Below are 27,869 nucleotides of genomic sequence, written 5' to 3'. Positions count from 1 at the left end.
AAACTGAATAGCCGCTTTCCAGATTTCAAAAGTAACATAAAAATTGCAAATACAAGGAGACAGCCGCCATTGTTTCTTCAGTGTTTTCTCACCACTAGCTACCATACATAAAATGGAGAACCACAGTTAATAATGTAACTATCCAATGAGCATTGGTACTTCAATGCTTTATTTTGTTCATATGTATATTTTGTTCAGTTTCTTGAACCCCTATGAAACTATTGCTAGTAATACAATTGGAGTTTTGCTAGAAGTCAAAATTACCAGGCTCTAAACTATACACAATTCTGAAAGAGGAATGGAGGGATGTGAATCAAAGACAAACCAAATAGCGAAAAAATATTTGATCCTGTGAATTCATACGCATATATTTGGTTCTTGGGTGCCCAATGTGGTATCTCGAACGTCAACATTACCAGACTCTAACCCATAAACTGTATTCTCAAAAAGCAGGTAGGGATAAAGATCAAATACAAACCAAAAGAAGGAAAATTGTTCCCTTCAAAATTCACAGGGAAGAATCCACTTTAAAATAATCATACAGCTGCAGCACCCTTGTCTTCATCAAAGGCTGGTTGCGGAATTATCCAAGTACTCTTTTGAGAAATGACAAGAAAATCTTCAGTAATGAGCCATTATCTACCTTTATTTTCTTGTAATCTCTCAACCTCGAACAAATAAAGAACCAATCACATTTTATCAGAACCAGGTGTACACAAGCACAACAATAAATTGATATAAAGAAACAAAGGTAATGAATGTGACGCACTTCAGAACCTACTGGTGATCTGGAAAAAGTGGATACAACCCACTAGAAAAATAAATCTAATATCAGCATATAGATCGTGTATGCCATTTGTCATTGTTGCCTATTTGCCATATACCTCTCTATAAACTTGTCCACCAAAGAACGAATCTGCACAGAACAAGGTACAGAAGTCCTCCATCATATATGCATAGTCCAAAGAAGAAATTGATCTATTCAATTGAAATGTAAGGCAGAAAAACAATGACAACATTATAATAACAATCCAATCATGTGTTGATAACACATCATCAAAGAATGATTATGTACTCCCAATAATATTTTCCACTCAACCATAGAAATCTGTAATTGAAACTAAATAAGATTTTGAAAGGAAAACAATCTTATACCTTAAATGTTGTCAATATGAAGACAAAAAAAATTCATGAGGAAATGACAAAAGAATATCATTGGCTAACGATATGCACTGCGTTACTCTTTTTAAAGTCCCAGAGTCGGTATGCAACTCTTTCATTTCCATTATCGGATGTTTTCAAAATTCAAATTCTTTCATAACATTGCCTTTTGCATGCCCAGAAAATTACTAGCATGTCATTGTCTTTTCCAGACAATGGTTGTTTGGGTATTAATTTTAATCAGCTATTTTCAGAGTTCAAAATTCTTTTTTTTCCACTTCGATGTTCTACTTGTATTTGTTTTCCTGAGGGAAAGCCCACATAGCATATGTATAAAAAGGAAGTCTCAATTGAAATTCTTAATGAAGCGGAAGCAGAGGCAAAAGATTATTTCACATTTTATCTTCTTTTTCCCCCACTTTGTCTTTGGTTACGTAAATATCACAAGTATATCCTACCTTCCATATTAAATATGAAATATTTTCCCGACTCTCAACTTTCTCATAAGTTTATATTACAGTTTGTTCTCCTGGGCAACAGCAATCAATATGTTGAAAAATGGAAGCATCGCCTGAAGTGAAATTTTATTTAGGATCTTCCAGCTGTTGTGTTATCTTTCATCCAATAACATACTGGAACAATGATCTACAACAATACTATGATGGTGAAACATGGATATTAACAAACAGTCACGTGCTCAAAAGCAGCAATAACTGGTTATATCTCACCCTTTGGGCTTAATGGAGAAAACATGCACTTTTTTATGCATTCGAACTTTATTTTCTCCTCCACATCTCTTATATGAATGAAGACAGTTGCAGAAACGAATAAGTTTGATTATTCTTTAATGTTACTGAAGAGAAGCGGAGGCAGAACCAGGAAAATCGGATATATATTCAACACAAATTTTTATTCAAAGCTCAAGTTTCCTGATTTGGTGATCTCATTCTTGTTTGAGCAACCTGAGCACATGGTTTTGCAAAGTAGAAGCTATAGCATTTAGAAGAACATTCAGAAGAGAAGAACATTCAGAAGAGTTGTAGTAGTTGGTAAGCAATGGCAAGTAACAAACACTGAGAAAGTTCCTTGGTATTAAATAAAATATTGCAATCACTTTAACAGCACAGCTAGTGCTGTTAAGTGCCCTACATTAGTAGAAAGTTTTAAAACTTAAAAGAAATCTCCACCTAACACACACTGTTCTCAGCAAACACAAGCTCGCAGTTAAATTGAGGGCAAGCTAACCACTGGTGGTTCATCTGATGGCCAGTGAACAGTGTGTAGTGTTGTAGTAATTGGTAAGCAATGGCAAGTAACAAACACTGAGCAAGTTCCTTGGTAATAAATAAAATATTGCAATCACTTTAACAGCACAGCTAGTGCTGTTAAGTGCCCTACATTAGTAGAAACCTAATTTTTGTTGCCTATACTGATCATTTTCCTGATTTCATAATATTGTCAATTTTGTCAGGGGTAATCACAACAAAATAAAAATTGAACAAAAAGCCATAGTTCTTATGCAGCAGTCAAAGAAGCTTGTATACCAAATTCCGACATGTTGACATGAGAAATTGATCAGAAGAAATGTTGAAAAGATAAGCACGACACCCTCCTATTGCCTCTAGATTAATCACCACAGCTGGATTGCAAGTACCATCATGTTTCTGGACATGATTATGGAATGCGTGAAGCACTACCACCCCAAACATGCTCAATCAGAACCATCCATGTACACGAAATTGCAAATCTCAGCCCTGAAGTCTTCAAAGTCATGCTGTCTTTCCTAGATGTTGACAAAATAAACCTAGAAGACTAAGCACAAACATTCAATCCCAAGATCAGCAAAAATCATTGGTTCATCAACAGAATGTGGATCCTAGTGTAGAAAAAAAAGTTATTCCAAGATTGAGCTCTCTAGATGCACCAAATTCACAAAGAATACAAAAGTGCTCTTGTGCTCCTATGTCACCAAAAATTCAGATGGGCTCAATCAATTAATGAATACATTAATGAGCAGTGGAAGATGGTAGGTGAAAAGAAACCATTTTATATGACTTTGTATGGTATATATGCTTCTGCAGTCTGAACATAATGTCACCTCTAGGGATCAGAAATTTGATTGAGAAGAATGCTCCTATGTACCAATGTTGTCCAAGGTTTTATCTGGGGAATTTTGAAAGGGATTGCGGAGTGATTGATGATGGCTTATCCTTCAGGTCATCTCTGAATTTCACAGGAATCTAGATTTCTTCAACTCTCAAAAGACAGGATGAGGTCCATCAAGTGCTCGGCATATTGTGAGATTTAAAAAAAAAAGAAACATTCGCATACACATTTGAGCTTTAAGTTTCAGAGGAAGACCATACCACCCACCACATCATGTGTCTGATTTTTCCTTCTCATATAATTCACTCACCAAACCCGCCAAATCAACAGTCTTCAATGAATTGCATAACAGACCATTGCCAATCAGATAATTTAATCCAAATTGGCCATTTCTTGTGCAGAGAAAAAGTGATGGCTGTGGACCTGTACATGGATTTTGTTCATTTTAGATTTACCATGGAAGATGCAACGATCCAAGAGGAAAGAAAAATGAATCAGTATCTCAGCTCTTAAGATGTAGCTTCAAGCATGCTCTTGATGATGACCTTTGGAAGAACAGCTGAGATGACCCGCATGTGAATAGCCAATGGCAGAAATGGAAGTCTACCCAATCAATTGGGTTTGCACCAATGTATTCTCACAGTAACATTGCCATGACTAGCTCCATCAATTGTAGGTGAAATGGAAGTAATGCAAGAATTTCCCCAAAAGATGTTGAAAGAGCCAAAGGACTAGCTGATCCAGTTGTCTCCAAGAGAAGATCCCGTTGTCTCTCACTCTGAGCTACCTGCCACATCTTATCAACAGTTGATTGAACTTCACATTACAGATGCAGCCAGTGGAAGTGGCGAAGGATAAATGGCAAAGGTTGTTTCACATAAAAGTGAACAAGAAGCATCCTCTAAGTCAAATCATATCATGATGAAGAAACTGCCCCACCAGGGGTGGTAAAGGAACAGGAGGCTACAGTGATATTGAGGATCCAAGTCAAAGAAACAAGATTGTCAGAACTCCTGCCTGCCAGTTCTCCTAGGAAACCGAAGAAGACTAGGAAAGAAATAGAAAGCAGAAAGACACCCCTGATAAGGCCCAATCAGGAAGATTAATTACACCAGTTCCAGGAGCAGCTGAGACTTCTCCAATAATTCTAAAAGCATTAATTGTCCATGAACACAAGACTTCATATCTCAGCCCTGATTGAATTCTTTGAAGTTGTGCTGTCTCCCAGATTTTGTTGTTGAAGCTAGCCTATAAGATTCAGTGCACACATGCAATGCCAAGATAAACAATAATCCTTGGTTCATCAACAAAACATGCATCTCAGTACAAAAGAAGAATTACTACAGGATCGAACTCTACACATGCCAAATTCAACAAATACTCGCATTTCATCATGCTCTTGAACCAGATCATCAAAGACCTGGACGCAAGTTTCTTCAGGCCATGGATATTCTTTATGAAGCACGGTTGCAAGATATGTGACCCCCTTCCCCCATACCCATACCAACATATCGGATACAAACATGGGTACAACACAGCCCAAATACAGCCTAAAAACTGTGCCCTCCTATACCCCAAATTAGTTTAATTTGAGAGTCGTGCAAGATACATCTAGATTCGGCAGTCTGAAAAAGTTGTGTCATTGCCAAGTAAAAGCATGTAAAATCCACCAAACAAGTTCCTTATTGCCTTGTTTTAATCTTCCACCTTTCATCATGTATATGTGGGGATATTGTCTCAAAATCAATGGTGAATAGAAGAGGCTGAGAAACTATAGGAGTGAACAAATGTCATTTGCCAACAATAGTCGAGGGTTGCTAGAGGTTGTAACAATCCAAACGATCCAACTATATTGGAAACCTTTCGAAATTTGCATAAAAGCTATTAATTGGCATTCAACTGACACTAAGAAGGTTACTACTGGTGGAAGTGGCATGATCATTCCGACCTTTAAGAGTGCCTTCATCCCTCTCCAACCAGCTTGATTCCTTTCCTTTTTTCTCATCCCATTTGAAAATAAGCATCATAATACAGATTACTAAGTAGATCCACTAGTAGCAAGAGTTCCAAGTCCTCTAATTTAAATAGTCGAACATATGACCAATGGAAGAAGTAAGTGGGTGAATAAAGCTCGATGTAGCTTATTTTATGCTAAGTGCAGAGTCATGAAAGATGATACAAGGGCGTTAATATGTAATACATTTAAGTTGATTTTAAATAAATTTTATTATTAGTTAAATACTCACATTTAAATTTAGATTAAAAATTAAAATAAACTAAATTATATATAATTTAACTATCAATAATTAAAAACAATTAAAACTTTAAACATTTAATTTGAGAGAGCATTATTGTATGTAGCCTATCCATATTCGGGAGTCTTGATAAATAGTTGTATGCATACCAACTACTGTCACCCATATTCGTGTCCAATGTCCATACAACTTTGTTATGAAGCAAGCTTTCTAGGAGAACCAAAAATTCAGATGTGTTTAGATAATTAGTAAATCTGTACATCATCAATTGATACAGGTAGGTGAAAAGAAATAATTTATATGACTTTGAACTTGTTGCATGCACTTCTGTGGTTGGTAAATAGAATATGAGCTCTAGGAAACAGATATTTGATCAGGAAGAACGTTCATGTACCAATGCTATCCAAGGTTTTATTAGAACATTGAAAGGGATTTTGGAGTGCTTAATGATGGCTTCATATTCAAGTCATCTCCTCAACTCTTGTGAGCAGATAAAATCCATCAATTGGTGAATGAATTGATACATCAAAAATTAAAAGCCAATGTACCTGAGCCTTGTCTAGCAATTCATGTCCCTGATTTCCTCATAAAATTCACTCACCAAACCTTGGAAGTCCACACAGTCTTCAATAAATTGCAAAAGAGACCACTGCCAATCAAATATCCAATCTAGATCAGTCATTTCTCATGTACAGACAAATCAATGGCTGCAAACCTGAGGATGGACCTTGTTACTTGTTTGTGGATGAAATTGGTCAATCCCTTTCATTTCTCTGTTTTCCTCCAAACGAAAACTTGGTGTTTTGCATTTTGGCACTACAAGGAGGAACTCTATTTATTTCTTTATTAGCATAGATTTACAATAGTATGTAGTTTCTAATGATCAATTTAACAAATCATCCTGTATTTATGTGAATCTACTTGTTCATATCATCATCTATAAGATTTCTGTAAGCGTTCAATAAAGGGAAACCTTCCCTGATAATAGATAAGGGACTTAGTCCCACAAGCTGCCCCTAATCAATTTGTGCAGATAAATTTCAGGGATAATGCATTGCTAATGGGTGAAGAAAACAAAACATTGCTAGCATCAACATACAACCAAAACAAAAGAATATAATGTATACCTTATTTTTGCGTTTGATATCAAGGAACTCTGAAACAGTCATGGCATTCTCTGCCGATGTGTTGTGCTCCATTACCTAAAATATAAAACACATCACATTAGATCATCAAATTTATATGATATATAAGAAGAATATATGGAGATAAATAATTTATAAAGTTCAACAAACTACAATTGTTTAAAAATGATTATAGCAGTGTTCCACGGAAACGCGTCCCCCCTCCCCAGGCCCCCAAGTCCCCCCGTCCCCGAAACTTTTTCCCTTTGTCCCCCCGTCCCCGAAGCCCGTCCCCCCGTCACCCCATCCCCAATGACCATGGAACAATGTGATAAATGGAAAAACAATATTTGGTATTCTATCATTGTTGCATAATCCACTTAAAATTCTTCAAATATCTAACAAAAAAATTTCTAACAATTTATTATTTACATAAAACCGGTGCAGAGTCAAAAAAATACATATGAAGCTATCATCAGTTAACTTGCATCATGCTGTCTAGAAAAATTACAACACTTCAACTTACCTTGATTGTACTCTTTTTCATTATTGATTTGTACCCATCCCTGTCAATTTTTTTGTTCTTGTACAATGGCATTAACAATGATGCCACATAGTCTGTGATACCCTTTTTGATATGCTCCGATCCTCTGGCTTCATCTTTATAAACACTTTTAGTCCTTGGGGATTCTTTATTTGATCCACCTTCAAAAACACATTTTTCATCTTCACCATTTCTTGAATGGTTAATGGGAACCTGCTCTACCTTAGTTGAATATTTATCATTCATCTGCTGAATATTCTGATCGAGTATTTCTGAATGTGAGCCCAATGAATATGGTTTACATTTATCTGCAGTGTCAAAAACTGTTCCTCCAGAAAATTTGCCAGTGTTATGCACTCGATGTTTTTTTGACTTACTTTCTACTGCCCCTGTTTCTGCTGACCGCTCCTTAAGGTCAGAATGACTATCAATATCATTTGATTGACTTCTTTGTTTCATGTTTAAATCAAGTGTGGCCAAACTATTTCCACCTCCATAATCTGAACCTCCTACTCTGGAACTATCCAGATTACCACACGTAGCAGCAAAATCTACAGACCAATTCCTAACTCTGCAGCTTCTAGAATCTATTTCAGAAGAATCCTGCTTCCCAAGTACCGCACCAGACCACTTTTTCTTTCTGACTTCTGAATCATCCTTTTGCACATATTGCTCGCGCTTGGCAAATTTGTGAAAAGATGGTATCTTTGGTAATTCACGGAAGCTGCTGCATTCTGCTTCTGTTGCATACGCCTGTCAACAATACATAAATTTATTAGATAAGTAAAGGACCATATACTAAGTCATAACAACAGCAGCATAAGGTGACTGCCATAAACATAATGAAGCCTATCATCATGTAAGGTAAACAAAATTCACACCAATTTAATTTTGTGTAAACCAACCTCTGCAGCAGCTATGGCTGCTGCACGAGCTGCTTCTGCAGCAGCAATAGCTGCAGCTTCATATTCAGTGAGAGCACTATCATCCAGTTTATCAACTTGTCCTTGATCACAATTCTGTCCAACTTCAAAATTTGATTCCTTTTTCTGTTCAGTACCAGCATCCACAGCCACAGATTGCAACTCCGAATTTTTATTTTTCAGACCAGCACTAGAATGATCCTTAACAGAAACCAGTTCTACCAGGTTCCCCTTGAAACCATTGGTTGCTGAGTTAGGAAGTTTCCCAATTTGTTCTTTGTATTTTGCTTTTATCACATCTGATAAACCAGAGATCTTAGCAGGTCCATCTGACTGCTTAAGAAGTTTCAAACCTCCATTTGCTTTTTCCTTCCGAAATAATTCAACCCATGTATTTACCAGCTGTTTAGCTACAGCACGAATGTCACGGCTCGTATGGTTAATCACTTTCTGCTTGACCGTTCTTCCAATACCTAACCAAAAAGAATGTGTGAGCTATGAAAAAAGACAATCATCAAAATTATATTAAAAGAGTGTTAAGTGATATCACGCGTGCACTTATATGGTTACCAATATCGAATGTCATACAAACTGACTGATGTGAGCAGCAGCAAAAGAAAGTATCCCTCTTTAATGGATAATATAATGCATTCGCATGATCAAATGAGAGAGGAAGATTGCATTTTACCCTATCTAATTAAAATTGGCCCCGCACAGTCAGGATGTGTTTGGCAACTATAAGGCATGTTTGGTCTTGTGAAAGAGGCCTGGACTATAACAGAATAAGGTAGTTACTATACTGTTTCTGGGATGTAATATCCAGCAAGGGAGACATAATCAGTGCATGTTCTCTTAATCTCCTTTCTGATCAAAGTATGAAACTTCAGATCTAGCACTATCGACTATGTACTGCTATGTCACAAGGTTCGAGTTCGTGTTCAATTTTGGCAAGGGGAAAAATTCGGAAAAAAATTTGTGATTAAATTCACTTTATATTAAAAAAAAATTCTATTAGATATAAGTGATACATCCACAAAAATAAAATAAAAAAATTATATTAACTTTGGATACATTATAATAAATTTAGAAATATTATATGTTTTAAGATTTTGATTTGTATAGTTTCAATATATAAATGATAAATATATTAAAATTTATCTATTAATAATAACTATTAAATTTTGTAAATTAAACAATAAATATTAAATACTATATATATTATAATTATAAATCTAATTTAAATATTTTTCAATACAAAACTTTTAGATATTAAATAAAAAACAAATCGACATTGTTTAAAAATATATGTATAATTATTAAAATATTTTATTTTATTTGAAAACCAAAAAATAAAAATAAAAACAAATCCTAAAAATTTATATCTATACGTTAAATATTAAATTTTGTATAAAAAAACAAAATAAAATATACAGCTAAAGCTGCAGAATAAGCGGCTCACGTCTCTAGATATTTTCATTTAGCCAAGTGAACAAGAAACCTAAACCTATTAAATCCTTACATTGATACCATCAGTGTTTTGAACCATGACATGCTTCGTCCAACACAACACTAGGTTTCTGTGATACTTTCTGAAGGGAGAGAATTATGAATAATAGCTTTTGCTTCACGAGCTAGGTTTCAGCTTGTGTCCTTTGCATCAATACTCCCATTGCAATGACTTGTAGACCTGTTAACAATAGTGATGGAAACATAAAAAGAAACTAAAAAAATCCACTGCCCTTCATCTAGACAAATTTTTTAGGGTTTTTAAAAGTTCGCCGAAATTTGAACCTCATGGATTAAATTTGGTGAACCTTGTGACATAGATGTATTGTACTCTCTGAGATGGAATATCAACAATGTTGGAATGTGTTTAGCGTCTCCCCTCAGGATTTGTGACATCGTTTAACAGCCTCCTGTGAGATCCTTAAAAGGAATGGTAACAGTTTCCTAAAAGTTGCATCTTTTGAGAGATATGGCCAGCTCAACTGCCTATAAGAAAGGGGCACATGATCGGTGTGTGGTGTCTTAATCTCCTTTATAGTGAAGTACACAACTTCGGTTCTAGCACTAATCAACTATGTAAAAGCATATCACACTTCACATGGACATAGAAAAACCCATAATGACATTTGAGTTCTCTCAATCAAGCTCATTGCACAATAGAAATCAAAAGAATCACAAGTCTTGCACAAGCTAAAAATAAAACTGAGATATTCCTCCTGCATAAAGATTAACCAATTTCTCATCTTATATATACCTAGGTACAAGAAATAGCAATTAACATGTAGCCTTGAACTCAAATAAACTTTACAAAACAACAAACAAGCGAAATATACTGTCTCAAAAAATAAATCACAAATTAGCATATGGCATGCAAAAGAATAATGTAAAGGAATTTATCTACACTAGATGAGATATCTTTATTACATCTACTAAATTTAAAAGACACCAAGATATTGGTCTTGAAGCACTTATATTAAATTTGTTATATAGGATAGAATCAGATAGATAAGCCCCTCAAGACTGCTATCTCTTGGCATCTTGTAGATATTGATGCATTTAATATATCTATGCTAATTTAGAATATACATATTATTTATATATATCTATAATGGTGAAATTTGCAGAACCCTATCAATTTCCATTTAGCTTGGAGAATTTTCCTTTACAATATCTATATGTGAATATCAAATTTTAATATCCATTTAAATTACTACATAAGCCAAATGCAAGACTGCTAGTAAAAAAAATAGTTATCCAAGCCTACATAACCAAAAAAGGTACATGATGAGAATTTATGTAAATCTACAAATGGAAAAGAATGAAGAGAAGTTTTGTGAGGATCAGAGTGCTCTTACCAGATTGTCGTACTGACATCATATCAGTTGAAACAATCTGTAGCAACCGCACACAATGCCGCAAGAGTTGTGTTCTGTCTTTACCCATGGAATCCTGTTTGACAGAAAGTGAGGCAGACATTACACCAAATAGGTGGAACATTGCTGCATTTTCTCTATTCACATCATACTACAATAATTAAAGCAGGTGCCTTGAAAAGAACACTGGTTAAAATCCTAAGTACAACTAAATTGAAGCTCTATTTGTAAAAACTAATGATGAACATTTGTAAAATCAGTTCAGTCCTGACATCTTATTGTTCTGGAAACTGCTTCAAATATGGGCTAAACAATTTTTTTAACATCCATATCTGTATATGCATGTATACGTATAGATATATAGAAATGTGTATACACACACACACACAAAACTAGAAAAAGACATTATACTTCTTTCAATAAACTAAGGAGAGAAAATTCGCAAATCAGAAAGGACAATTAAACTTAATTATATCAGATAAACAGATGGAAAATCAGTTCAGGCCTGACATCTTCTCATTGTACAGGAAACTACTCCAAGAGCAAGCTAAACAGTTTTTTGGCTTCCATGCATACATACATGTATACACACAGAAAAACTATTAGGATGCATCTTCCAATAAAGAAGGGAGATAAAGATCAAAAATTAAGCATTCACAAGATCTGTTCAGACCTGATATCTTCTCATTGTACTGGATACAAGGTAAATGCAATAAAAACAGAACAGTAGATTAAACAAACTATTTGGCACCCTGAAATGCAGAATTTGCTGCTAAATACAACCTTATTTTTCATTTCTTCATTATAAGTTTTGATGCCATCAGGAACATCCAACCTTCTCAAGAACAGATTTTGAACATTAGAAATCCCCCACACCCATCCCAGGATTAGCCAGGAATTTTCCATTTTTACTTTTTCTATGTGGAGATCACCCTTGAGGTATGAAGATGTTTAAGAACATCAGAGCCTTGGGCCCAGCCTGATAAGGATGATCTGGGTACATTTTGCAGCCACAAGCCCAAAATAGCAGAAACGCAAGTACACCTCTCCCAGATGCTAGTTAGTGTCTCTATGTTTGACTGACAATACATGCTATTTCAAATTTAGGAAAAAAACATGACTCAATGAAGGAACTCATAAATTGAATGGGAATATATTGTTCTTAAGCTAAGATCAATACTCAATTAGTACATTAAAAGTGAGGACAGAAATATCCAGGCAAAATAATCATGCAAATTTTAACAATTATCATAAGTCTTGCAACCAGGGCACTCAAATAAAGGAGAATTTAAAATCAAACCTATGGATAACAACTCCAAACTAGCAATCACTTGGCAATGCCACATAACACCCAAGGAAACAATCACCTCTGAATTTGTGGTAGCAGAAACTAAAATTCAAAATTCAAATGGAAGCAATGACTTTGCAAAACTAACTAGAAAGTAAACAATTAGTTTTGAATTTTGCGATAGCAAAATCAAATTCTGTGTGTGCCGGTGATTAAAGCATCTTCCATACCAGTATCCACTTATTGAGAATGCTAAGTCCTTCTTTAGTGCCAGCAAATGCCTTCACAGCAGCAGCAGGCACCTGCAGCATCTCCTTGGCCAAATGTAGACGCCCAGATGTTGTCTTTGCACTCCCAAACATGTCTTGAAGTAAAGCATCTTTGCTTAAAGGCTTTTGTTCACCATCTAGAGATCCTTTGCAAAGAACACTAGAAAGTTCTCCTGCATCAAGCCTCTTCTTAATGTCCCTCACTTCATTTCTTTCACTTTCTGACTGTCTCTGTGCAGCAGCCATAGCTTCAGCCTCTGCCATAGAGTCCACACAATTTTCCAGGATGTCAATAATTCGGACAGCTTCTCGAAGCCCACTCATTATCGCACCACCAACTGTATCAGGGTGCTCTTTACAGGTTGCCTCCCCAGCAAAAAATAAACAGTTTTCTACAGGCCTGCCTAAAATATCATAGTCCTCCCCAGAAGCCCCGACAGCAACATAAGAGTAAGCACCCCTACTGAATGGATCACAACCCCAGTTTGTAGTGACAGATGCTATTGGGTCTGGTACAACAGTTTCACCAAAGAGCTTACGAAGAATCATGACTGCATGTTGAACATGATCGGAGGTTTCTGTGGTTTGACTATCCACTGCAGCCTTTCCAACCACAAGAGCAATAAGAACTGGAGATCCAACAGTTTTCTTAAGATTCCAAAACATGAAACATCGACCTCTTAAATCTGTACTCTCTGCAGTTGCCCCAAAATAGTCCACGCTTTCGTCCCAGAAGACTTTGGGGAATTCCATCACTACCTTATTCAAGACACCAAATCCAAGGCGTTGAATAGAGGCCAATTTCCAATCAGGGAGAGCTGGACAAAACTTAACAGTATTTGCTTTTAAGCAGCCAAGGGGTATTGTGATCAAAACTGCATCACCAATAAACTCCCTGCCATTTGCAGTGCGAACTTTGACCTCTTTTTTTATTTCACCTTTTGAATTGGAGTCTTTTACAAGGTATTCAATCTCTGTTACGATGTGGCTAAGGTAGATATTCAGACCTCCTGCTAATGCCTCCATTACAGTGCTATAACCTCCTTTAATCATACAATGAGCTCCCCCAAAACCTCCATAAGCATCATCTTGGTTCCAGTAAGGAAGTGAAACTCGGCGAAGCTCTGCAGCACAGCCGTACTCTAAATTGGCGAAATGCCAATCCATAACCCTCCTTTCTAGTTGGCTTAAGCATTTCTGTTCACTGGTTGAAGATGATTTGATGATATTATATGATGAATCTTTTTCAATTCCATTTTCTGCGATTACATCTTCTGAAACATTACTTTCAGCCTCCGGGGTTACAGTAAAGCTACCATCTGCAGTCCCACCCAATGCCTCTAATCCTGTCATTGAGGAATCTAAAACTATGCCTGTAATATCAGGATCATTATGAGGACTTCTGTTACTTTCCAACTCCAGGTAACTAGTGCTTGATCGTTGACTTCGCCGCTTTTTTAGAGCATATTCAAGCCCTTCTTCAAGAGACATGCGCATTGCTGTATCTCCATTCTGTGCAACAAGCATCACCATATCATCCAGCAGGCTGTTGTACTCCATCTCAAGTGCGTCATCTAAGTTAGAAGGGACTTTTTGACCGGTTACAGAATCATATAAAGGACACTCACTATTTAGCACTGTCAACTCCAAGCCAAGCTGTGTACAAAGCAATGCAGATGGATCTGGCCTTCTCTCTGTAGCTACATCCGCCTCAACACCAGTGATAATACTAGCACCAAGATCAACTGGAACAGACAGAGATAAACGATCTGTATAAACTCTTCCACCAACCCTGTCCCGTGCTTCTAAAACAGTCACATTAAAGTTTAGTCGCTGCAAATGCCGTGCTGCTGCTAGTCCAGCTGGACCTGCACCAACAACAATTATCTTTTTCTGATCTTTTAAATCAGAATGTGCATCAGCTTTGTCCTCTGGCACTGCATTTAAATTGACTTCTTGTTTATCAGTTTGTGAGTCTGTTTGCAACTCATATTTACGAAGATTATGCAAAACCTTTGCACTGTCAATATCACTAAACTCATCTTCATCATATGAATTTTTTATCTGCTCCAAAACAGAAGGGGCTTTCACCACTGAATCAGTTTCAGCTTTTACATCATAGTCCTTTCCTAAAGAATCTTGATCTGCAGTCCCACCAGAGCCAGAAATGTTCCCTGTTCCAAGCTCCTCCTTTTCTTTATTGGGCATGATACTTTCACTTTCAATCTCATTATTCACAAGAGGGCTTCTTAGCGTCCCCGTAATTGTATCACCTTCCTTAAATTGTGCAACCAAAGGAGTTTCATCTATTTCCATCAGCGAAATTTCACATTCATCAGAATATTTTCTCTCGGGCATTGTCAATCCAGAACAGTCCTGTTCAAGTTTGTTGCTTTCTTCCACATTAGGCAACAACATTTGGCTTTCATCTCCCCCTTGAATGTGATTCTGCCCATTTACGCTATTTTCCTCAGAACCCTTGATCTGACCAAGAATAAAAGCAACCTCCTCTTCTGCATCAACTACTTTATCTCCTAATTTTTCAATGTGTGTACATTCATTTGAAAGCTTCAGCTTTGGCTCAGAATCTGCTTCCGCTTTTTCCTTTTTCACCGCAACACCAACATTTATATATCCCTGTGCCACTCATTGAGGAAGACTGTAAGCCATTAATTTTCTTGAAATATATAATCCTTCACAAATTTATACCAGAAAATTTGAAAAAATCAAGTTGTGCCATTCAGAGACAGATATAGTGTTGATCATGAACCAAAGAAATTAAATGTCTGATAAACAAAGCTTAAATTCTGATTTGCAGCTGCAACAACCAAATGATCAGAATATTAGAACCCTTTTAAACAATGAACAAATCCGCTCAAGTCAACCTTGTTTAGGATTCAATCTTTATTCAGATCAAAAAAAAAATTCCATGATTGCTACAAGTATCCCAAATAAGTGAGATCTTAAACAAGAAAGGAAAGAAAATATTCAATCGTATGGAAATAAATATCCATCCAATATCAACCTGAATCAAAATCAAATCCATTGTTCATTAAAATGATACCATTCTAAACTAAAACAACACCAGTATCTAGCCTGATTACAAGGAGGACAAACTATACTTACACGATAATCTAAAAAATTGTAGATGTCACGAATAAGAGAGTCTTGTGGTGATTCATCTTGCAAAGGAACAGAGCTTACTCCACACTCAGACAGAGGCAAGATTCGACGTACATCTTTGCCCCACAGCCACAAGATTGAATTTCTGCAGTATTATAGTCAAATAATGAACATTAAGAGTTCACGACTAATAAAAAGGTACAACAATATTACTCAGCCAGCACTAGGCAAACTCAGTGGAGTCCTAAACTGAAAACTGTGCATTATTATAAGTCTACAAAACTGATGGAAATATGCTGTGCAGTAAATCACCATAAGGATCCAATTAACATATATTTAAATACCAGGCATGAGTCCACAAAGATAATATCCAGAAAACTAAAATATTATAATGTCTTCAAATAACACCACACATGGACTGCAAAAATCATTACAAAGCATCCAACTACTGCCCATTTTACTGTCAGGTACAAGTCCACAAAAGTTTGATGCAGAATATAATTCTAAGTATCCAGCAAATGCCAATTAATTGTTTAGAGACTATCAGGAGGGATAATGTTTGTAAGCCATTATTGGTGATTCTTGCAAGGACTCTAACAGGTAAGAACTTGTGCATGTAAAATATATGAACTATTCTCTTCCAATGATCATGTGTGCAGAATCTGCACTCTATGCAAATCTTTGTATTTTCCACAACCGTATGCAAAATAAGCAAAAAATCACAGCAAGCCATATCTGGATTCTATTCTACTCTAAATTTGAATGTAAAGTAAGCCTTTTGGCCTGTGGCTTTATGGTATTATCTTTTTTCACCTGTGGCCATGATTTTGTTCTGCAACTTATCAGAGATTATACGAGAAAAAAGTTCATCTTTGGGAAACTTTCTCATGGCAACAGAAACAATGCACTTCCATAACCTATCTGCCATTTAGTACAACTAGCACTTGCACCCATAGGAGGTTCAAGGGATATACCAATAGCAAACTAAAGGTAAATTTTAGATATATTTTAATATTACATAATTAGTTATACAATAATTTAGATGTATACACATTTTGATAATGTAATTTTAGTCTAGGCTACTTGTTAATAAGAGTTATAGATAAAAGCTTGAAGTCAGTTTTATTGGCATTATGCATTACTAAAACATACTTGTTATTAACTTATTTGTTTTATCTTTTATTAGTATAAATTGGAATGAGTTAAAGTCACTTGGATTGCAAGCAGCAAGCCTTCAATCAACAAAACATGATGGACAAAAGACTTTAAATAGTAGAAGCTAAACAATGTAACATTACTCGAAATATTTGATTGATGATATTTTCTACTTGTGTTTGTGACAAGATAGATGTTGGAAAGAGAATAAAACACAGCAAAAAAATGATCTAACCAAGTACAGATTCAAAAAATTAAAACTCACTGAAGCCATGGCAAGTTGCTTACGTCAAGATTCTGCACAAATTATGCTGCATTGTCAATGATGCCAATGAATTTTGATTTGTACAAATAATCATCATATCATATAATTAGATGTAGATGTTATTGAACAATTTTTCAAATTTTGTTGAATTTCCTCATTCTATTTGAAATAATCAGATTCCTTTGAAGAATCTAAATAGCCACATGCCATTACATGAATAATATGATAGAATTGATTGACAGTCCATGCCATGGATAGTTGTGTTTGTTTACAACTATAGTTTGTATTGGTATAGGTGGCAACAAGAAGCTCATTGCATAGTATGAGGGGGAGTGAGCCTTTGAGTTTGATATGAAGGATATCAGGTTTTGCATTATTTTTTGTCTTCAGGCATGGTAGGGGTTACATATGAGATATTCCTTGGTCAACGGAAGTACACAACAGAGATTATAAAGATATTTCAGGTGATGTACTGTAAATGGTTCTAATTTAAAGTTCGCAGTAGATTCAAAATCAGATTTAGTGGGGCCTCCAGTGTTTAGGCAGATGATAGGTTATCTCATTTATTTGGTGATTACCTGACTTGTATTTGCTTTGCAGTGAATACATTGAGTCAGTTCATGGTTGATACAAGACAGATTCACTGGACTGTTGCAAAGTGTGTGCCTCAGTACATGAAGCATATGATTCCTTATGGGTTGAGGCATGTTTAAGATTGATGGCCTTGTGGATACTAGTGCTAGGATGTGCACTTCAAAGTTTTGTTTCAACTTGGCTTTGGGTAGATATTCTAGTTCAGCAGAAAGTAGGCAACAGTGGCATTGAGTTCAGCAAATGTAGAGTACATGGCAGCTTATTTTGCTATGTGAGGCTTTCTAGCTCCACAAATTGAGAACAAAAAATACTGATCAGATGTTGGAGCTGACAATTGTGTACCATGACAATCAGATTTGCATCAAGCTCTTTGAGAGTCCAATGTTTCACGATTGCTCCAAGCATATCACCGTTTGGTCACAATTCCTGAGAGACAAAGAAATGAAGTGAGTGGTGGTATTTAAGTATGTTCCATCTGATTTGCAAGTTGCAGATATTTTGGAAAATTTCTCTTATTTATAATTAGGCTTTATTTTTTGAGCAAAATATTTATCATGAGAACATTGCTCAATGTAGTTTTGTGATAAGGTGTCCAAGGAGAAAAGGACTAAATGAGTGCAATAATTACTAATGGAGGTACTCTTATTGGTTAATCATTTTCTGCCATTTTTCACTTCTATGCATCCAAGTTCATTGTCAGCTGTAGAGAATTTCTCATCCAGGGTATATGAACTAGTTACTAGAGATAGGAAATCTCTATCTGAGAGATTACACCTAACATAGGAGGATCACTGCACCACTGCACAGTAAAAGCCCAACAATCTCACCTCTGCATACCCATCAAGAGAGATTTCCCTACTCAATTGGAGTGCTATAGAGATAAAATCAACTCAATCTACTACAAAATAACTGGGACCAAGTTGTAGACCTTGACAAAACCTCAATTTGTCCATAAAGTTGCAGCGTAATGGTAAAGTGGTTAGTTTGTAAAAAGAAAGATTCGGGTTAACCAGGACCAAGTTGTAGACCTTGATAAAACCTCAATTTGTCCATAAAGTTACAGTGTAATGATAAAGTGGTTAGTTTATAAAAAGAAAGATTCAGGTTAAAATCCCACATCACAAGAAAGCAACCCATAAGTCCACATAAATGCTTTAGTTGTTAACGATTCTCAACCTAAAAAAAAAGATTCACCTCAGTTCTATATTAGAAAATCCAGTTTTTCTTTGCAAACGCCCCAAGGTTTCTCATGAAGCATATCAAATCAAAAGGAAATGCGAAAATATTTTTAAATTTGGCAAACAAACTAAAGAAATTTAAGAAATTTATATAGACAAAGATATTCCAAAATTTGTGAATATATAAAGTATATGGTTCCTTGAAGTTCCCCACAGTCTCCTCTTTAGCAAAGCCTCTAATGCCTGAAGACTGATAGAATATAATTGTAAAACCTACCGAAGGGATAAAACATAACAACGACTATTTTGTAGAGACATCTAATGGAAATAAGATCTAAATTGCCTGCAACAACAAAAAATCACTATTACAAAAATCACTATCTCAAAAAATCACTATTACAACAAAACTATATTAAATAACCTGGCATAAGTAAATCTGCCCTAGTTTTGTGAGATTTCAACTTCAGATAAATCAGTTGTGACTTTTTATCTTTCTTCAGTTTGCCAGGCTCAAATTAAAACTATAAAAAGTGCAAACACTCAACAAAAATTTCAGAAATAATTTACAGACGGTTTGAAAAAAAGTGGCACATTCCATAAGTTGTAGATTTTGGTTCCAATACAAAACTCCAACATTGAATTAAGTATGTAGTGTTCGAGTTAGGATTTCCTGTAATTACAAGTTGAAAGAAAACTGTAGAAGAAGAAACATATTGCTATATTCTTTTGGTGTCCTTTCATGCCAATTAGCATCTAAAGGATTATGCATTAGTTGTTGCATCTGAAGCTGAATCTCTCTAAGGAATGCATTATTTTAGAGGGAGAAACTGCACAGCTCATTTATTCATATTTTTTCATTTTAAAGTTTGAGTCATATTTATAATCATTACATTAAATATGCTTTTGATTGGCTTCAAATGTAACTTGTGCTGCAATAAAAGGACAAAACATCAAATTTAATGGATTGATTTTATACTGATTTATTTTATTGGAGCAGATTCATGGTAGAACATGGGGCTTTACTTTTGCTAGATGTTTACATTTTACTCATGGATTTGAATACATGTGTCATCTTCTTCATCCCGTGGTAGTCAAACAGGAGGAAGTCCTCCATCAATTGCACATGTTACAGAACCGCTTTCTATAGTGCCATTTGACAGATATTTAAAGGCAAACTGAAGATGGTTTTCAAGAACAAAAGTATAAGAGTCAAGACAAATGCTATATTAAAAATCACTAGTTAATTGAGAGTCAAGACAAACGCTGTAAAGAATCAGAAATAAGTGTTAGGCACCTCTGAAAGCAGAAGTATTGAAAACAAGGAGAACTTGGGTCAAGAAATGTCAGAAATTTATTTGGAAATAAAAGCTGCTTCATCTGCTTGAATTACAACCTCTCTTCTACAAGATAAATGGCTGTCGTAGAGGCCCATAGTCTTCTTTAGCAAAAAGAAAACCCTCTTCAGCCCACAATAAGCATGCAAGACAATTCCACAGATGAACATATCCAACCTAAGACTTCTTTTATATCTAATTAAATGTTCAAGTCAAAGTTGCATGGACACGGATACAGTATCCGATACGGATACAGTATCGAATACGGATACGGCTATTTTTTAAGACCCCCAATATGGATGCGGCTGGACACGTCATTCATAAAACACACACACATATATTTAACACAATTTTCTAAGTTATTCGAGGAGATTTTCATTACTTCAAAAGCAATATAGACACATAATTTCTATATAAATAATGATAAGTTGATTTAACATTTTACAATATGCAAAAATAGAAGAGTTGCATTGGAAGATAACCCAAAAAATGGGTCACTGAAATAGAAAAACATTTCATTTGTCTTTCTCATTTGGTGTAGGTTTTGTTAATACCATTTTTTTTTAAAAATGCATTAATGAAGTTTTTAAAAATTAAATTTAGGAAGATTTACGTCAATTTTTTTTTAAAATCAAATCACATTAGTATTTAGCATGGTTGGAAATCTAGGATTTTTGGGCATGCGTGGGTACAATATTCGACGTGTATCTGGGCTGTATCCGATACGTATCCGTTTCAGAAACGGGAACGGATACGGGGAAACGCGTTCCCGGGGAGGGACAAAGGAGTTTCTGGCAACTCTGGTTCAAGTTGGTCTTAAATTTAGATATCCTTGGAACCATAAGGTGTCAAGATTATCCATATAACAACACAAACAAACCTAGGTAATAAAGCATTCATGGATGAACAAAACTAAACAGATTGTTCTCAAGGAAATTCAGCATTTAACAGAAAAATAAAAAGGAAAATGTGAAGAATAACAGGATAACTGTGCATAATCTTGGAGAAAAAGTTCTAAATCTATCATCAACCACAAAATTACACAAGAATGCATACTGAATCATTATACAGAATCATCGGATGATCACAATGCCTGGTATTTATGGCACAAGTCTTTTTTGGGCGCAGGTAAGTGGCATGTATTACTTAAATGCCTCTCTCAATGCAGTTTTCTGGTTATGGGAAATAATAGTTCAATGATGGATTGATCACTTCACGTCCAATGTATTTATGTACACTTTTGGCAGCAATTAAGGGCAGCAGAAAGTAGCAGCAATGGATGCATCAACGTAAACTTCTGAAAGGACAGACCAGTTCTGAAAACATAAATGCATCCAAATCCAAAGCATATACAAGGCAAGCAAGGATATTTTTGCTGAGCAAGATTAGACGTGAGACATTTATGCACTCAAATCTGCCATACTTTTCATGGACCGCCTCTTCTGGTTGACATGAGATAAGATTTTTCCCAATTTTTGACGTGAGACGTGAGTGATTGGTACATGACTGGTTGCAAGTTAAAATATGTTTTCAGGCATGACACAAATGTTTCGACGGCAAGCTAAACGTGTTTTCAGATGTGCGACAGGTTTGCCGGTGAAATGTGAACAGGGAAGTCCACTTAAAAGAAAGCCTCGGCTAATTACCAAGTGTGTGCAATTTTGCACAACAGAATTGTAATGCATCAGCTTCTTTTTGCAGACATTGTCATACTGTGGATCTATACACATCTGCAGGATTTTGCAGACTTTAATATGAATCCAGGATTTTTTATATCAAGAACTAAACAAAATCACACAACTATCCGTCCTTGCTGCAAATGTTGCAATTCAATTTGCAAGAAATTCTGCAGCCATTTATCAGACAACATATCACAGAACATTCTTACAAACATTAATTTGGTATCTGGAGATTATGAAAATATTATATATTACTTGCTGTTTGAACATCTTTAAGGGATTCTAGGCCAACATTTGCAAAATTATGACTGCCACAAAAGGAAAAGGGAGAACAAGACGCTCTTGAGGCACACTAACTGCTGAAGACAAAGGCATCCACATTTTAACATAATTCACATAAGCTTTTCATTTTCATAACTTTCATGTGTGGATGGCAATTTGAAACACCTTCTCATGTAGCTGTGTCACACTCTATTGTTCTTTTTGCTGTTAATTCCTAATTCATTGTCTGCTCAATACACAAGGAAAACAAAAGTTAATTCTATGTATGCCCTTTCTTCATACAATATATACTTCCCTCTTAAAACAATTCAAGAGATAACATCATGTAAAAAGAAACATCAAGCACACTATCTGTGAGAGACTTTCAACCACAGGAACATATCTAAGTTAAATTTTTGAGAATCAATTTTGATGTTCAATGGAAAAAAGGTCGAGGAAATCCTGGATAAGGTGCAAATATCAGCTGTCATCAGCATAAACTAGCAATCACACATTACACATTGTCAAAGTTTGCAGAAATGAAGTAGCTTTATTGGATTGGATCTTAATTGGATCCACCAATCCCAAACTTGGGCAGAATGAAAGTCTCCTTTTAATGATCACCTTAGTAAAGAGCTAAAGGAAAATTTACTGCTCTTACTGGAGGCTGGCAATTTAACCAGAAGACCCCTAACAGAAGTCACCGGAGACTAGCAAATCAAATTAAGAAATTCATCAATCTCGTGACAGAAGTAGAAGGTACAACTTAGTGGAATGTGTGATTCTTAAGGTCTGTATTGATGGGGTTCCAGACCTATAAATTAGAAGACTTAGATGAAAGAGTATCCTTTTTGAATCCACTCTTAGTTTTTTTTATTTTGTACTACATTGGAATAACACAGTTAGTCTGAAAAGCATATAATAGCCACTTTGAAATAAATGGTTTCTACAGGTTGAAGGAACTGCCAAGAATTTGAAACATGCATATCAAACATAGAGCCAAAAATCAGGTGTTAGTTGTTTACATTTAATATAAAGTACAATGTGGAGACAACAGTGCAAATATTTATAATGAGTCCACTATAAAATATTGCAATGAGGAAATGCTCATGGTTGAATGAGTTTTATTTATAGAAATATTATATAAAATTCATACAAATTGTCCATTTGATTCCTGAAAAAAACAAATACCATTTACTTTGAAAAGCAGAGTACAAACATCTTTACAGTTCCCAAGGAACAAATACAAATGTCACTGTACAAAACAAATGTATGTTAAAATTTAGGACTTTCTCGCACCGGCTTTGGAATTATTGCAATCCTTCTTACATTCATTGCAATAAACCATGTATGGGTAGCCATTTTAAATTCAAAATCAGCATCAAGATCCTACCAAAAGAATGTTAAAAGCAGAAGGAAATATTAAAATTAAAAATGAATTATGATCTCACAAGCTGATATATTATCTTCTCCGAGTAGAAAAAACACAATAATAATCATGTAACGTGTAAAGAAAGACCAATATGAGTATATCATGTCTTTCCTACACCCCACACCTTCATTGTTTTACTGTCTATAATACAACAACCCAAAAGTTACAATAGCTCACAACAAAAGTAGGCTGTATATAACCAAAGATGGCACAAAAGACCAGTAAAACTAAATAGTTAACCAGGAGTAGCGTAGTTTACCAACCATAGCAGAAATGAGAAAAATAAGCAACCAACCAAATAAAAACAAAACAATAGTTGAAAATTTTAGAAAACAGAAATTGCTTATAACACTCCATTGGGTCCATCCTAATGATGTTCTGATACATCAACCACTTTGACTTCATAACTTGTCTAACCAAGAGTAGCATAGTTACAATAGCTCACAACAAAAGTAGGCTGTATATAACCAAAGATGGCACAAAAGACCAGTAAACTAAATCACTAACCAGGAGTAGCATAGTTTACCAACCATAGCAGAAATGAGAAATATAATCAACCAACCAAATAAAAACAAAACAATAGCTGAAAATTTTAGAAAACAGAAATTGCTTATAACACTCCATTGGGTCCATCCTAATGATGCTCTGATATATCAACCACTTTGACTTCATAACTTGTCTCTAAATTTTGAGAGAAGACACAATGAGAATCGAAGTTATAAACAAGCTAACCTGCAATCCAGGTATTCTTGTAGCCCTCCCCTGCGCTTCAAGACTTCTTTGAATCTTATCTTTTCTGCTGGACCAGCTTGACGCATTTTTAATCCAGCAGCAACAGCTGTTTCCTCACCAGGAACTACTTGTCCCAACAAACTTGAGATCAAGCCACCTCTGGCCCTGCCTTTACTGAGACGTTCTTTGTCACCAGTCTTATTTTCATTAGTTTCTTCCCCATTTATCAAAACATCCCAATCACTGTCTCCCTCATAGGCCATATCACCAAATTTTCGTTTCTTAACCTGCCTTGAAGCTCGCTGTGAATCCAATTGTTTGTTGCCTTTGTCCGTATCTGATACTTTAACTGGAGCATCTTTCTGCAAACCTTCGAGATTTGAATCAGATAACTTTCCTGCTTTTGTACTCTTCCCAGTATGCATTTTCTCAACAGGTACTGAAGGTAATCCTTGAGATGAGGCAATTCCTTTCTGCCGCTTTATACGAGTATCTGTTCCCACAGCTTCTTTAATATCATTTTCTGAAGTAGATGCCTCTCTGATGAGAGAATCAACTTTAGGCATTTTTTTTAAGGTTTTAGAACTCTTTATCGCCTTATCAATCTGTTCAATATTATCTTCTGAATTTTGGGTTATGTTACATTGAAGACTTTGGTCCATGTCTCTAGATATCTCCACTGCATTGTCTACATCCGATTCTAAAGAATCCTTAGCTTCAAACTTTTTCAACCTGCGAGGCTTTTTGGTTTTTGCTGGTATTTCATCGGCACCTTCTAAATTTTCGGCAATGTAACCTTTCAAGCTTTGGTTCATGTCTGTTGATGTCCCTGCAGCATTTTCCACAGCGGCTTCCAAATCATTCTTGACCTCACGCTTTTTTAATCTCCGAGGCTTTTTCATTTTGGCTGGTACCTCATCCACTTCCTTAACACTAATATTATCCTCCAAATCTTGGGCAGTGTTAACTTTTAAACTTTGGTTTACATCTGTAGATATATCCACGGCATTTTCCACATCTGTTTCTAAACCATTCTTGGCATCACGCTTTCTTAACCTACGGGGCCTTTTCTTTTTGCTTGGGAATTCATCCACTTCTTTGATACCAAGAGAATCTTCCAAATGTTCTGTTATGTTGCCCTGAAAGCTTTGGTTTATGCCTGCTGATGTCTCAGCCACATTTCCCATGTCTGCTTCTAAAGTATCCTTGAACTCACCCTTTTTTAATTTGCGTTGCTTTTTTATTTTGGCTGGCATATCATCTGCTTCTTTAGCAGCTCTCTCTTTCACTGGGTTTTGATTCTCATCCCTTGATATCTCCACCATAACCTCTGTATCATCTTCTAGCATATCCTTGTCCTCACCCTTCTCTAATCCGCGAGGGTTTTCTAATTTTGCTGGTGTTTCATCTGCCTCTATAACGGTGGTGTCCTTCATTAAGCTTCGATTCTCACCTCTAGATAGATGCACCATGTTTCCTGTGTCATCTTCTAAAGTATCCTTAACCTCGCCCTTTTTTAATCTGCGAGGCTTTTTAATTTTAGCTGGTACCGCATCTGCTTCTCTAACAGTATTGTCTTTCATTGAAGTTTTATTCTCAACTATAGATATCCCCATCATATCAACTGTATCATCTTCTAAATTTTCCTTGACCTCTCCCTTTTTTAATCTGCGAGGCTTCTTGATTTTGGCAGGTGTTTTATTTGACTCTCTAACAGTGTCATCTAAAGACAAGTTTTGATTCTTGTCTTTAGAAATCTCCATCGTATTTCCAGTATCATCTTCTAAAGCAGCTTTAACTTCTGCCCTCCTCAGACGACGAGGCTTTTTGAACTTAGCTAAAGTTTCTTCTCCATCTGCATCATCCTGCATCCCATCCATGATATCCTTCAGCTTGAGTGCGGGCTGAATATTATCTTTCCCATACTGATCAGCTCGCATCCCATCAACATCATTCCTAGATACTGACAATGGGAGTTCATCATCCCTTTCCTTGTCAGGATCAGCTTGAATCTCAACCATGGGATTTTCACCTTCCACCCCTTCCTGTTGTTTATCATCCATTTCATCACATCCATCTAAACCCACACCATCTTCCATTGTCACGGTATCCATACCATTGCAGTCTGAAGCATGCATGCACCCTGTAGTCTGCGATGAAAAGCTCTTCCTGCTGTTATTTTCTATTCCCAATTCACTGTTACCATTACCACTATCATCACTCATGGGGTTATCCCGCATCTCCTGAAGTTGACAGTATAAATTTCAAAATGTTACAGAAGTTTTTTTCCCATCAATTTCAATGACCTCATGACCAAATAAGATGAACACCCCTAACTAAACCCACAGTATAAACTGCCCTAATAATTGAACATTTGTCATGGTTTCAGAACAGAGGTAGCTAGCAAACGCATGTTTGATAGGGTTTCACCGCATCTCATTCAAAATAAACCCTAAAAGCCCCCTCGAAAGTCCATCTTGTAAAGGACCCAAAAAATGGAAGGCCAATAAATACAAAATATAGCAGTAAAATTAACAGATACCGGTTTCAAATGATGTACTAGATAACATACCTGCTTCCTTCGATTGCAGATCCGGGAAAAAGATAACTTGAATTTTTTTTGCCCTGGTAGTGATCTCTATACATGAAAGAAAACGAATGTCATCTCAAATTTGTCCGAAAGACCCACCGTTCTGTCAAAAAAAAAAATTGACCTCAAGAAGTACGGACAACATTGCAGTTTGGACGAGGTGAAAACCATTAATTATCAATCAGCGAGGAAAAAATAAAAAACAAAACATTGGAAGGGTTTGGGTATGAATGGAAAACAGAAACACACATGCCCATCGTTACCATCCATGTTAGGCATCCATGTCATCCATCAAAGAAACTCTTGTCACAAACTGTTACCTTGTTTAGTGCTCCCTTTATCTGGCTTGGAATGAGCACCGCCCTTAGAAACACCTAATTCCAGGGAGTGAGAAACTCTTTTTTGTTTTTCCTTTTACGTCATTGAGGTTTCTGGGCAAAACAGGATAATAAAACTAGTTTTTGCCTTTGAGATGGTTGATATTTGCAATTGCGAGCAACTGGCAAGGACACTCACCTTCACCCGACCAAAACCTGAGGTATCTTTGCGCCTTTGCCGGTTGGTGTGTGTGCTTCCAATTTCTTTTTTTGTTTCGACCAAAAGAGAGATTGAATTTGTTCTCTCCACCAAAAGCACCAGAATATCTGACATCAATGCTAATACTTGAATTCTGCCTCTAAATTCCGGCTCATCTTAAAAAAAAAAAAATACATTAGATTTCTTTGATTTATTTGTTTTAAATGTATTGCTTAGCTATATAAGTGATGTATTTTAATTCAATAAATTTATTTTTGAGATTTAATTTTTGTTTTTAATTATTAATTTTGGAGTAATTTTGTGCATGTAGATTTCAATTTGGTTTAGATTTGATTCTCAAACTTATAAATTAATGTTAAGGATGAGAAAAAAAGAGGAGTGGGCTTCGGCCCTAGCTCACCCGGTCGTGGATCGCAACTTAAGGCGTGGGTATGCTCCCC

General features: G+C 35.9%; 1 protein-coding gene across 6 annotated transcripts; it reads right to left on the bottom strand.

Moving 5' to 3' along the window:
• Window positions 1–27,518, bottom strand: LOC131071620 (lysine-specific histone demethylase 1 homolog 3). 6 transcript variants are annotated; one of them, XR_009112548.2, is made up of 11 exons: window positions 27,142–27,501; window positions 26,875–26,940; window positions 24,303–26,545; window positions 15,676–15,817; window positions 12,511–15,186; window positions 10,975–11,068; window positions 8,096–8,586; window positions 7,173–7,943; window positions 6,650–6,724; window positions 770–916; window positions 1–668 (listed from the first exon to the last, which is right to left on the bottom strand). XR_009112548.2 is itself a non-coding variant. In XM_058007545.2 (11 exons), exons 2-11 carry the CDS (start codon window positions 27,178–27,180, stop codon window positions 860–862), a joined length of 6,654 nt encoding a protein of 2,217 aa, XP_057863528.2. In that variant the 5' UTR covers window positions 27,181–27,323; window positions 27,409–27,518; the 3' UTR covers window positions 1–859. The 6 variants fall into 6 exon arrangements, 5 of the variants coding, with proteins under 5 accessions (XP_057863528.2, XP_057863530.2, XP_057863527.2 ...); XM_058007545.2 differs by having other exon boundaries at window positions 1–916; window positions 27,142–27,323; window positions 27,409–27,518; XM_058007547.2 differs by having other exon boundaries at window positions 1–916; window positions 27,213–27,323; window positions 27,409–27,518.
• Between the last annotated feature and the right edge of the window lie 351 nt (window positions 27,519–27,869).

Source organism: Cryptomeria japonica, chromosome 11, assembly GCF_030272615.1.
Source record: "Cryptomeria japonica chromosome 11, Sugi_1.0, whole genome shotgun sequence".
NCBI lineage: Eukaryota > Viridiplantae > Streptophyta > Pinopsida > Cupressales > Cupressaceae > Cryptomeria > Cryptomeria japonica.
The sequence above is the reverse complement of the archived record's forward strand: the minus strand, read 5'-3'. Positions and strand labels throughout refer to the sequence as shown.

What these genes read in the sequence shown, in the direction of transcription:
- LOC131071620 (XM_058007545.2), bottom strand. Translation starts at nt 27,180, where the DNA reads ATGACATGGATGCCTAACATGGATGGTAACGATGGGCAT. An exon ending in TGGATGGTAACGATGGGCAT is followed by an intron (nt 26,941 to 27,141) that starts GTGTGTTTCTGT and finishes TTTCATGTATAG; the next exon opens with AGATCACTACCAGGGCAAAA. An exon ending in TCTGCAATCGAAGGAAGCAG is followed by an intron (nt 26,546 to 26,874) that starts GTATGTTATCTA and finishes TGTCAACTTCAG; the next exon opens with GAGATGCGGGATAACCCCAT.